Source organism: Nycticebus coucang, chromosome 10, assembly GCF_027406575.1.
Source record: "Nycticebus coucang isolate mNycCou1 chromosome 10, mNycCou1.pri, whole genome shotgun sequence".
Lineage (NCBI taxonomy): Eukaryota > Metazoa > Chordata > Mammalia > Primates > Lorisidae > Nycticebus > Nycticebus coucang.
The window spans coordinates 90,170,362-90,181,655 of NC_069789.1; the positions used below are offsets into that span (position 1 = coordinate 90,170,362).

The 11,294-nt window shown below is 48.7% G+C and overlaps 1 protein-coding gene across 1 annotated transcript; it reads right to left on the reverse strand.

Annotated features, from left to right (window-relative positions):
• Positions 1-4,862: 4,862 nt before the first annotated feature.
• Positions 4,863-9,549, reverse strand: MYOCOS (myocilin opposite strand). The gene is made up of 2 exons (XM_053606083.1): positions 9,455-9,549; positions 4,863-5,001 (listed from the first exon to the last, which is right to left on the reverse strand). Exons 1-2 carry the CDS (start codon positions 9,547-9,549, stop codon positions 4,863-4,865), a joined length of 234 nt encoding a protein of 77 aa, XP_053462058.1.
• Positions 9,550-11,294: the final 1,745 nt, after the last annotated feature.

The following is an 11,294-nucleotide window of genomic DNA, read 5'->3' on the forward strand; positions in this document are numbered from 1 at the left end:
GAGCTGTGTGAGGCCACGGCACTCTACCTGAGGGCGGTACAGTAAGACTCTGTCTCTACAAAAAAAAAAAAAATCCAAATGCCTCAGGGTTCTCTGCATTTCAGATCTTTAAAGTCACAGAGGTCTGAACTTCCCACTGACTCAGATGTAATACACAATAAAGCCTGATAATACTTTTAATTCAAATCCACTGACTTGGCAAAGAGTCCACGTGCTCGAGGCTTCTTGGGTATGGCTCTGGGCCATGGTCCTCAAACTTGGCTCAGACTAAACCTCTTTAAATTATTTTACAGAGTTTGACTTTTTTCCCATTGATAAGATGGTACCCAGATGTGGGGCTCAGAAAAGACTCAGGACCTCCCAAAGGAGCAGCACACACCTGGCTCCAGGTATGGGCATTGCCCTCTTTGGGCCCCTTGACTTCAAGCTTTCCCTTGGGTGGAATTAACTGGAGATCCTCCCAGGGGAAGCAACATAGAGCTTCCTATCTTTTTTTCCTAACTCGTCCTTAGTGGTTGTGAAGCCAGGATTCAGTTTACCCGCATGAAAGAAATAGATTCTTTGGGGGAAGGTTGGAGCCTGCTGTGGAATCTTTCAAGATGGTCCTCCTCAGTATACTTAGAATCTTTTTTCTTTAGGAACTGGTGCTTTTCACGGAACACAGGGCCACCGTGACAAAGGTAGGGCATGCCTCTATTGCCCTCCTGGCTGATGCCACACTTTGCCCCTAATTTGGGAGCTGGTAGGAGAAGCTCCTGGCGGGCAGTAGAGGAAGCACGGCTCCTACCCCGTTTTCCCGAAAATAAGACCTACTTACAGGAAAGATAAGATGTCCCCTGAAAATAAGACCTAGCGCATCTTTGGGAGCACACCTTAAAATAAGACACTGTCTTATTTTCGGGGAAACAGGATAGGCGTCCCGCTGCAGTATATGCTGGCGTTGTACCAGAGTCTAGCTGTCTCATATGAGAACCCCAGGGGCCACCATGGTGAGGCTGGTGAGGCTGGCGAGGCCCTGGGCCAGTGTAACAAGGCCTTTCAGAGGCCCCTGGCATTCACAGACTCCAGAGCAGGCATCCTCAAACTTTCTAAACAGGGGGACAATTCACTGTCCCTCAGACCGTTGGAGGGCTGCACTATAGTTTAAAAAAAAAAAAATCTATGAACAAATTCCTATGCACACTGCAGATATCTTATTTTGAAGTAAAAAACAAAACAGGAACAAGTACAATTCACACTGCTTCATGTGGCCCGTGGGCCGCAGTTTGAGGACGCCTGCTCCAGAGTTTCCTCTGACACTAAACGGGGTCATGTACCGAGTCAGAGCCACTGTGGCTTACCACCTTCAATTCCACCCAACTGGCTTCCACTTCTGCTATGTTGGGTTGAGAAAAGCCTAGAAAACTACTTTCTTCCTTCTGGGAGAGGCTCCTCAAAGCCTTCCCTGATGTCTGAAACTTGGAAAGTCTATGTGTTGTCACATCACATGTTCAGCAAAGACTCTGGAATAGCAAGGGACACAGGGTCCTACAACTCCGTTCCCTGTGTCAGCATCAAAAGAGTAGCAAGGGTCTTAAGCACCAGTTGTGTGGACTTTATCCTTGGACCGTACCTTGTTAACTCGTTCAGTGATTCTCATAAAAGTGGCCAAAAAGGTTAAATCTCTTCCCAGTGTCCCAGAAGAGTCTGTGAAACGCCCGACAAGCAAATGATATTTTGCCTGAGGTTCCCGGCTTCTCCTGGGAACAGAATGGGCCTGAAAATAACCAGTGTCCCCTCCACCATTTCCAAGTCAGCTTTCACTAGCTGGGCTGGGATCACTGGGTCATTGCTCCCTCTTACCATATCCCACATTACACTATGTAATTCCCCTAATCAGGCCATCATCCAGAACCTTATGAGCTGGTAGACTAGAGTGTCCCCCAGCCCTCATGTGTCCTTAATAAGCATGTCCCCATTAGCATCCTTCTGATGGAGGCAAGTAGAGGCATTCTGTATAGGAACTGTGAGACTGTGATTGCTCAGACATGTACATGCAGATGACAGCAGAGTTACAGCTGCTCAGGTTTCCCAAGAAATTGGGTAAGGGTTTAAAATATATTAAAGCTGTAATCAATCCTCCGTCCAATCTGTAAAGTTTACTCCTTGCCTTAAGTAGCATTCCTTAAGTATCATCGCCTATTTATGAGCTAGTCATTTTATAAACAATTCTGACAGCAGTCTCCTAGCATGGACCAGTGCTCTTCAGAGACCTTAATGCTTGGGTAAGATGTTCCTTGGGAAATGCGCTTTTTTTTTTTTTTTGAGACAGAGTCTCACTATGTTGCTCTCAGTAGAGTGCCGGGTGTCACAGCTCACAGCAACCTCAAAACTCTGGGGCTCAAGTGATTCTCTTGCCTCAGCCTCCCAAGTAGCTGGGGCTACAGGTGCCTGCTACAATGCCTGGCTTTTTTTTGTTGCAGTAGTCATTATTGTTTAGCTGGCCCAGACCGGGCTCGAACCTGCCAGCCTCTGTGCTCAACCAGCTCTGTGCTATGGGTGCTGTAGCCACTGTGCTATGGGTACAGTGTACTTATCATTGTTGTTTAGCAGGCCCTGGCCGGGTTCAAACCCACCAGCTCCTATACATGTGGCTGGCATCCTAACCACTGAATGACCAGTGCCAAGCTGGAGATGTGCTTTTAATTGCGACTTTGCTAAAAGTTATCTGTCCAAGCTCAGCGCTCATAGCACAGTGGTTACAGCGCCAGTCCCATGCACTGAGGTTGGCAGGTTCAAACCTGGCCAAGGCCAGCTAAACAAGACAACTCCAACAAAAAAATAGCCAGGTGTTGTGGTGGGCGCCTATAGTCCCAGCTACTCGGGAGGCTGAGGCAAGAGAATCACTTAAGCCTAAAAGTTTGAGGTTGCTGTGAACAGTGACGCCACGGCTCTCTACCGAGGGTGACATAGTGAGACTGTCTCAAAAAAAAAAAAAAAAAAAAAGTTACCAGGGAGGCGCCTGTGGCTCAGTGAGTAGGGCGCCGGCCCCATATGCCGAGGGTGGTGGGTTCAAACCCAGCCCCCACCAAACTGCAACAAAAAATAGCCGGGCGTTGTGGCGGGTGCCTGTAGTCCCAGCTGCTTGGGAGGCTGAGGCAAGAGAATCGCATTAAGCCCAGGAGTTAGAGGTTGCTGTGAGCTGTGTGACATCATGGCACTCTACCCGAGGTGGTAGGGCGTTAGAAATCTTCCCACTCAAGGCCTGGAAAAGGTGAACCCTAGCTATGGCTATCTCCTGAAGCTCTAGGGCAGTAGTTATCAACCTGTGGGTCATGACCCATAGGAACTGTATTAAAGGGCCGTGGCATTAGGAAGGTTGAGAACCACTGCTCTAGGGGATTAGGGGTGGTGAAAGCATGAAATTTTACAGCCCTTTTGCATGTATCCTAGAAACTACTAAGGCCTGATCAAGTAAACATCCTGCTGCTTGCTTGCATGGCCCTCTGAATCTAAAACTTCTCTCGGACTAGAAAACTTTCAGGTCAATCTTCAGAAATCTTCTGAGAGGACATAAGGAACAAAATCATTTTGTAAGCCTAGCTTCAAAATGATTGAACCTTAGATTCAGCCCCTGAATCTGGAGAAAGTCCCCGGGACGCCTTCCTATCCCAGGGTAAGGTCAGCAGCCTTTAATGAAACCCATGGGGAAACATGAGCACAGCGCCATCTGAGATGGTGTCTACTTCAAAACCAGCCTTTGTGGTAAAGAGAAGCGCTGTTGGCTCAGCGCCTGTGGCTCAAGGCGCCAGCCACATACACCTGAGCTGGCGGGTTTGAATCCAGCCTGGGCCCGCCAAACAACGACAGCTGCAACCAAAAAATAGCTGGGCGTTGTGGCGGGCGCCTGTGGTCCCAGCTACCTGGGAGGCAGAGGCAGGAGAATTGCTTGAGCCCAGGAGTTGAAGGTTGCTGTGAGCTGTGATGCCACAGCACTCTACCCAGGGTGACAGGTTAAGGCTCTGTCTCAAAAAAAAAAAAAAAAAAAAAAAAAGAGAGAGAGAGAAGGGCTGTCACCACTGAGGAATTTTATGTATTTTAGTGTCCTGGGGAATAATAGCATTCACCGAGTATTATCTTATGTATTAACTTAAACTCTTGTTAATTACCCCACCAAGCGAGCTCCCTGGTGGCTCCGAGGCTAGGAGGTGGCCTGATTGGGGGTAGGAGGGAGTAGAGGGCCCTAGGGGACCTGCAGCTGACTTCATTCTGGGCTTGTGCATGTCGTGTGCACAGTCTGGCTTTGGGCATGGTCTCTGAGGGACATGGGCTTGCTGTCTTTGGGAAACATGGAACTCTGACATGGACTAAAGGATGCTTCCAGGGTGACCCCTTCCTACTCCTGGGCTATATTTAAGAGACTGGGCTGTGCCGCAAGCAAATCAGGCTTTTTTTTTGTTTGTTTTTTTTGGTCGCTTAAAAACACCCAAATCCGAGCGGCGCCTGTGGCTCAGAGGAGTAGGCGCCAGCCCCATATGCCAGAGGTGGCGGGTTCAAACCCAGCCCCAGTAAAAAACTACAAAAAAAAAAAACAAAAACAAAAAAAACCACCCAAATCCACTGACTGCAGTAATTGTTCTACATAAATTAAAGATCAAATCTACATATGTATCAAAGACTTAGAGCAATTTTTGGTTTTTCAAGCCAAGTGCATTAGTGAAAATAAACAATACTCAACAGTGGTTCTAGGAGAAGAAAAGTGGGAACGAACAAAGATCTTCTAAGACAGTCTTCTAAGATAACCCGAAGAACGTCAACACCATTGAGACCGTTTTCTGCAATTCTGTGAAAGTCCACTTCAAAGTAAGTGAAGTTTTACATGCTCAGGGGCTCACGGACTCCTCAGCTGGAGAAGGGGGTGGGGCAGGGGGTTCTGTGAGTTGGGCCCAGTGAGGAAGAAGGGCTTGTTCTGAACTTGAATGCATCTCTCTAGCTTCACTGTTTTTCTCAGTAATGTCTCCACTAGGAAGAAAGGCATATTGAATGTTAGGATTCAATAATGAGAAATAAAAAAAAAAAAAAAAAAAAAAAAAGAATCAGAGAGAATGAAAGACCCCAAATGCCAGCACCTAAAGAGCAGTTAACATTCTAGAGACGTTCTTCCAAACTCCTCGTCCCACACCTTGCAAAGGTGAGTTGTACTTGACACAGGCTATCACTGGGAGTCAGCTCTCCTCAGAGTGACCTCAGCTGTCTCTGTTGGTCCTGCGGGTCCAATAGAACTGGGGACCACTTGTGCACCAGCCCCCCCTCCACCCCCACCCATTCCTCAGTCGTCTCTGAGGATTAGAGCAGAAGGTCTTCCCATCAATTGGCTGTCCCATCCCTGACCAGCCAGCTCTCGTGCATTTCAGCCCAGGGCAAGCTGTCTCAATGTTTCCTTTGCAATCCGGCTATACTCAAAGCCAGTCCACCCTTAGGCTCCTTCATACCCTCTTTCTGCCTAACTTGGCCCCATCGCCAGCCTGCGGGTTCTCTTCCCCTCTGCTGAGGTCCACCAGGATTTTCCTTCTCAGGGCTGGGCAAACCTTGCCTTCAAAGGAACAAGACCAGCCTGTCAAGCTACCGCAGATTCAGAATAACTATTCCCTGAGTACATATTGTGTTTCAGGGATCAGAAATTAGCCAAAAACTACCTGCGTGCAGATTCTCAGCCACAACCCACAATAGTTTTCAGTTGAGGAAGCTGAAATGGAAGGTGATTTATCCAGGCAGGTCATGTGGCCAGTGAAACGCAGACTGGAATCTAGACTCAGCTGGGGATCCAGACACAGGTTTACTGCTGCCATCTCCCCAATCAAAGCCGATCCCTAACAGGGGGCGAAAGGGATGTGGGTGACATGGAGGGATTGTTTGGTTTTCAGGAGAGGCCCTGGGTTTGTATCATCTTTCAGCACAATGACTGTGGCCTCTTGGAGACAAAACCCACTCTCACAGTCTAAACTTGTGGTGTTGGGCGGCGCCTGTGGCTCAATAAGTAGGGCGCTGGCCCCATATACCGAGGGTGGTGGGTTCAAACCCAGCCCCGGACAAACTGCAACAAAAAAATAGCTGGGCGTTGTGGCGGGTGCCTGTAGTCCCAGCTGCTCGGGAGGCTGAGGCAAGAGAATCACATAAGCCCAAGAACTGGAGGTTGCTGTGAGCCGTGTGACGCCACGGCACTCTACCGAGGGCAGTAAAGTGAGACTCTGTCTCTACAAAATAAATAAATAAATAAACTCGTGTTGTCAAATTGGCCACACACCCCTATTAGTAAAGGCACAATACCCACATGTATGGTAACTAAGAAATCATACCTAAATTCTACCGATCTGCTAATACTTTACTTCCTAATAAATTAATGTCAAGGGGCACTTATTGGATGAAGTCCATATTTCCAGTCAATAATTTTGGATCTTTTGGCTAACCTTTTGTCAGATTTAGGAGTAAGATCATTATTTTAAGCTCATAATATACTAGATGTATAGAGCTCTAGCTAGAAGTGTCAGCTGTGACAATTTTTGTCATCTACTCATATTGCAGTGTTAGTATTACTCCAATACAAGGTTTCCTGGCAAAAGTTTGTTTCCTGAGACAGTCTCACTCTGTCACCTGGGTAGAGTGCTCTGTCGTCACAGCTCACAGCAACCTCAAACTTGGGTTTGAGCAATCCTCTTGCCTCAGCCTGCCAGGTAGCTGGGACCACAGGTATCCGCCACCACGCCCGGTGCCTGGCTAGTTTTTCTAATTTTAGTAGAGATGAAGGTCTTGCTCTTGCTCAGGCTGGTCTCAAACTCCTGAGCACAAGTGATCCAACCACCTTGGCCTCCCACAGTGCTAGGATTATAGGTATGAGCCACCACACCCAGCCTTGGCAAATATTTAGGTCACTTGTCTCTTAAGGGTTACATTTATAAAGACTAGATAATATAAACTATTGATCCGTTTAACCAACACAGGTAAACTACAACATACTGGCATTTGCTGAACATGAATGAAGAAGATCAGTGACCTTCCGCAGCCTAGCAGCCCCACCCCTCCCTCAGAAGGGAGCAAATCCTACAACCACCTCCTGACATGCAGTGAGGGTGCTCACAGCAATTTCCTGAGTTCAGCTGGAACTATAGTCTCTGTTACTTTGGAGGCTGAGGCAAGAGGATTGCTTGAGCCCAGGAGTTTGAGGTTGCTGTGGGCTATGACCCCATAGCACTCTAGGCTAGAACAACAGAATAAGACTATCTCAAATTTATTTTCAGCCAGGTGTGGTGGGTCATGCCTCTAATCCTAGCATTTTGGGAAGCCGAGGTGAGTGGATTGCTTGAGCTCAGGAGTTTGAGACTAGCTCGAGCAAAAGCGCGACCCCTTCTTGGGCAGCGCCTCTGGCTCAAGGAGTAGGCCCCATAAGCCGGGAAGGGGGTGGGTGGGCGGTGACGGGTTCAAACCAGGCCCCAGGCCAAAAACTGCAAAAAGAAAGAAAAACAAAACCCCATCTCTACTAAAAACAGAAAAACTGAGGCAAGAGGATTGCTTGAGGCTCAGCACCGGTAGCACACAGGTTAGGACGCCAGCCACATACACTGAGGATGGCAGGTTCGAAATCAGCCCGGGGCCTGGTAAACAACAATGACAACTGCAATTAAAAATAGCCAGGTAGGGGCGGCGCCTGTGGCTCAGTCAATAAGGCGCCGGCCCCATATACCGAGGGTGGAGGGTTCAAACCCGGCCCTGGCTGAACTGCAACCAAAAAATAGCTGGGCGTTGTGGCGGGCGCCTGTAGTCCCAGCTACTCGGGAGGCTGAGGCAAGAGAATCGCTTAAGCCCAGGAGTTGGAGGTTGCTGTGAGCTGTGTGAGGCCATGGCACTCTACCGAGGGCCATAAAAGTGAGACTCTGTCTCTACAAAAAAAAAATAGCTGGGTAGGGTGGCGCCTGTGGCTCAGTGAGTAGGGTGCCGGCCCCATATACTGAGGGTGGTGGGTTCAAACCCAGCCCCAGCTGAACTGCAACCAAAAAATAGCCGGGCGTTGTGGCGGGCGCCTGTAGTCCCAGCTGCTCGGGAGGCTGAGGCAGGAGAATCGTGGAAGCCCAAAGTTGCTGTGAGTCCTGCGACATCATGGCACTCTACCCAAGGCGAAGGCAGTAAAGTGAGACTCTGTCTCTACAAAAAAAAAAAAAAAAAAAAAAATAGGTGGGCATTGTGTTGGGTGCCTGTAGTCTCAGCTACTTGGGAGGCTGAGCCAAGAGAATCTCTTAAGCCCAGGAGTTTGAGGTTGCTGTGGGCTGTGATCCCAGGGCATTTTCCCAAGGACGACATAGTGAAACTGTCTCCAAAAAAAAAAAAAAAAAAAAAAGGATTGCTTGAGTCCGAGCTGGAGGTTGCTGTGAGCTATGATGCCAGGACACTCTGGCCAGGGTGATAACTCCAGACTCTGTCTCAAAAATAAAAAAAAATTTGGGCAGCTCCTGTGGGTCAAAGGAGTGGGGCGCTGACCTCATATGCTGAGGTGGCGGGTTCAAACCCAGCCCCGGCCAAAACCGCAAAATAAAATAAAAATTTTTCTTCTTCCAGAGTTCAGTTTTAATATAAGTTAGAGTTTAAAGCTTTCCTTATACACTTTATAGGGTAGCTTGGCCAAGGGATCTGGGGATTTGAGACCAGAGAGAGGGCATCCTTACAAAGGCCTTATTGGCTACATTCAGGCCTGCTAAATGTAGCGAACAAAACTGTAAGGAGCTCAGTTAAATTTGATATTCAGACACAAAGCAGATTTTCAGCATCACAATATTACAGTTGTTTTTACACCCCAAAATAATTTTTTTGTTTATATAAAATATGAATTGAACTAGACTTTCTGTATTTTATCTGCCAACCTCGGATGCCTTTTAGAACAGAGTCATGCAAACCCTCCTCCTTTGGGTCAAGCAAGCTGCCTAAGGTCTCCTGTCTGAGCGCTGGCTGGCTCCTTCGTTCCTCGTCCACCAGCATGGTACCAGGCACCAGGCGCAGACGTAGAGACACGGTCCCTGCCAGCAGGGAGCCTACGGCCTCCCCGGGAATGAGGGTGCGTTTCAGGGAAGCCAGGCTGCCCCAAGTCTGTAAAGGCCTGCGTTTTATGCCGGGATGCTACATGACAACTTCCAGCGCATTATCAAAGTGGTCCCCAGCCCCCCGTTAAGAGCCACTGATGTGAAGTTCATCCCAGCACCCACACAGCGAACTTACACAAGTGGGTATCATCTCTGAGGGGCACGTGAGAAAAGCCGATTTCCCACAATAGGTGACGAAGCAGTTCCGCATCTGTGAAGCGTGCCTCACAGCAGCCACCGCGGAATAATAAACGCACACAAACCAGACCCCTTGAACTTCATGCGCTGAGCCGGGCTCAGCGGCCACGCTCCATCCCAGCCCTGCAAGCGAGGTAGAGAGCTTTGGGTACCTTCTCGTCATCGTGATTCTGCGCCTGGTCACCTCCGAGGCCAGGTCTTCGTACTGGAGATTAATGGCGTTGATGGCGGCGCTCTTCTGAGCCATGGCCTTGTACTCACTGCACCTGTGAACGAGAAACAAGCGCCGCAAACAGGCTTCAGGAGTCAGAGGCACGTTCGCCCCCACGCGGGCCGGCGTAGCACAGTTCGCGAGGCTCTTCACTGCGGTGTTCTCGGTGGGCCCTCCCCATGGTCTGGTGCCCAGCCCAACTCCAGCCATGAGGCAGTTATTCCCTCCAATACCTGCCCTAATGAGCGGGTGGGGAAGAGCAAGGTCCAATCATGCAACGGGAAGCCCAGCTATGATTACCCTACCAATGGCGCTGAAGGAGCGGAGGCTCAGAGAAGTGCACTGACTCTCCCCAGGTTGCACAGCAGACCCTGTTCCTCTAAAGGTTGTCACTTGAGCAGAGCCCTTTCCTCACCGTTTGACATCACTGACAAACACAGAGCTTTCTTCCCAGAACACTTGCCTTCTAAAAACCAGGGAAGGGGCCCGAGGGAGTGGCTCACACCTGTAATCCTAGCATTCTGGGAGGCCAAGGCGGGAGGACTATTTAAGATAATGAGTTCAAGGGCGGCGCCTGTGGCTTAGTCGGTAGGGCGCCGGCCCCATATACAGAGGGTGGCGGGTTCAAACCCGGCCCCAGCCAAACTGCAACGAAAAAATAGCCGGGCGTTGTGGCAGGCGCCTGTAGTCCCAGCTACTTGGGAGGCTGAGGCAAGAGAATTGCTTAAGCCCAGGAGTTGGAGGTTGCTGTGAGCTGTGTGAGGCCACGGCACTCTACCAAGAGCCATAAAGTGAGACTCTGTCTCTACAAAAAAAAAAATAAATAAAATAAAAAATAAATAAGATAATGAGTTCAAGACCAGCCTGAACAAAAGTGACACTCGTCCCCACTAAAAATAGAAAATCTAGCAGGGCATCATGTTGATTGCCTCACAGCTATCTGGGAGGCTGAAGCAAGAGGATCCCTTAAGCCCAAGAGTTGGAGGGTACTGTGAGCTATATCACCATGGCACTGTAGCCAGGACAACAGGTGAGACTGTCTTCAAAAGAAGAATGAAAATTAAAGAAGTAAAAATTAAAGTTAAAAATATATATGTAGGTGCTGCGCCTGTGGCTCAGTGAGTAGGGCACTGAGGCAAGAGAATCGATTAAGCCCAAGAGTCACAGGTTGCTGTGAGCTGTGATAGTATGGCCCTCTACTGAGGATGACATAGTGAGACTCTGTCTCAAAAAAAAAAATATAATAGCCGGGCGTTGTGGCGGGCGCCTGTAGTCCCAGCTACTCGGGAGGCTGAGGCAAGAGAATCGCTTAAGCCCAGGAATTGGAGGTTGCTGTGAGCTGTGTGAGGCCAAGGCACTCTACCGAGGGCCATAAAGTGAGACTCTGTCTCTACAAAAAAAAAAAAAATATATATATATATATACTATATATGTAAATATATTTTATATTCTGTTAACTATATATATATATATATATATATATATATATTCTGTTAACAATATCAAGCCTCGGGCGGCACCTGTAAGGCGCCGGCCCCATATACCGAGGGTGGCGGGTTCAAACCTGGCCCCGGCCAAACTGCAACCAAAAAATAGCCGGGCGTTGTGGTGGGCACCTATAGTCAGCTACTCGGGAGGCTGAGGCAAGAGAATCGCTTAAGCCCAGGAGTTGGAGGTTGCTGTGAGCTGTGTGAGGCCACAGCACTCTACTGAGGGCCATAAAGTGAGACTCTGTCTCTACCAAAAAAAAAGAAAAAAAAAAACAATATCAAGCCTCCAGT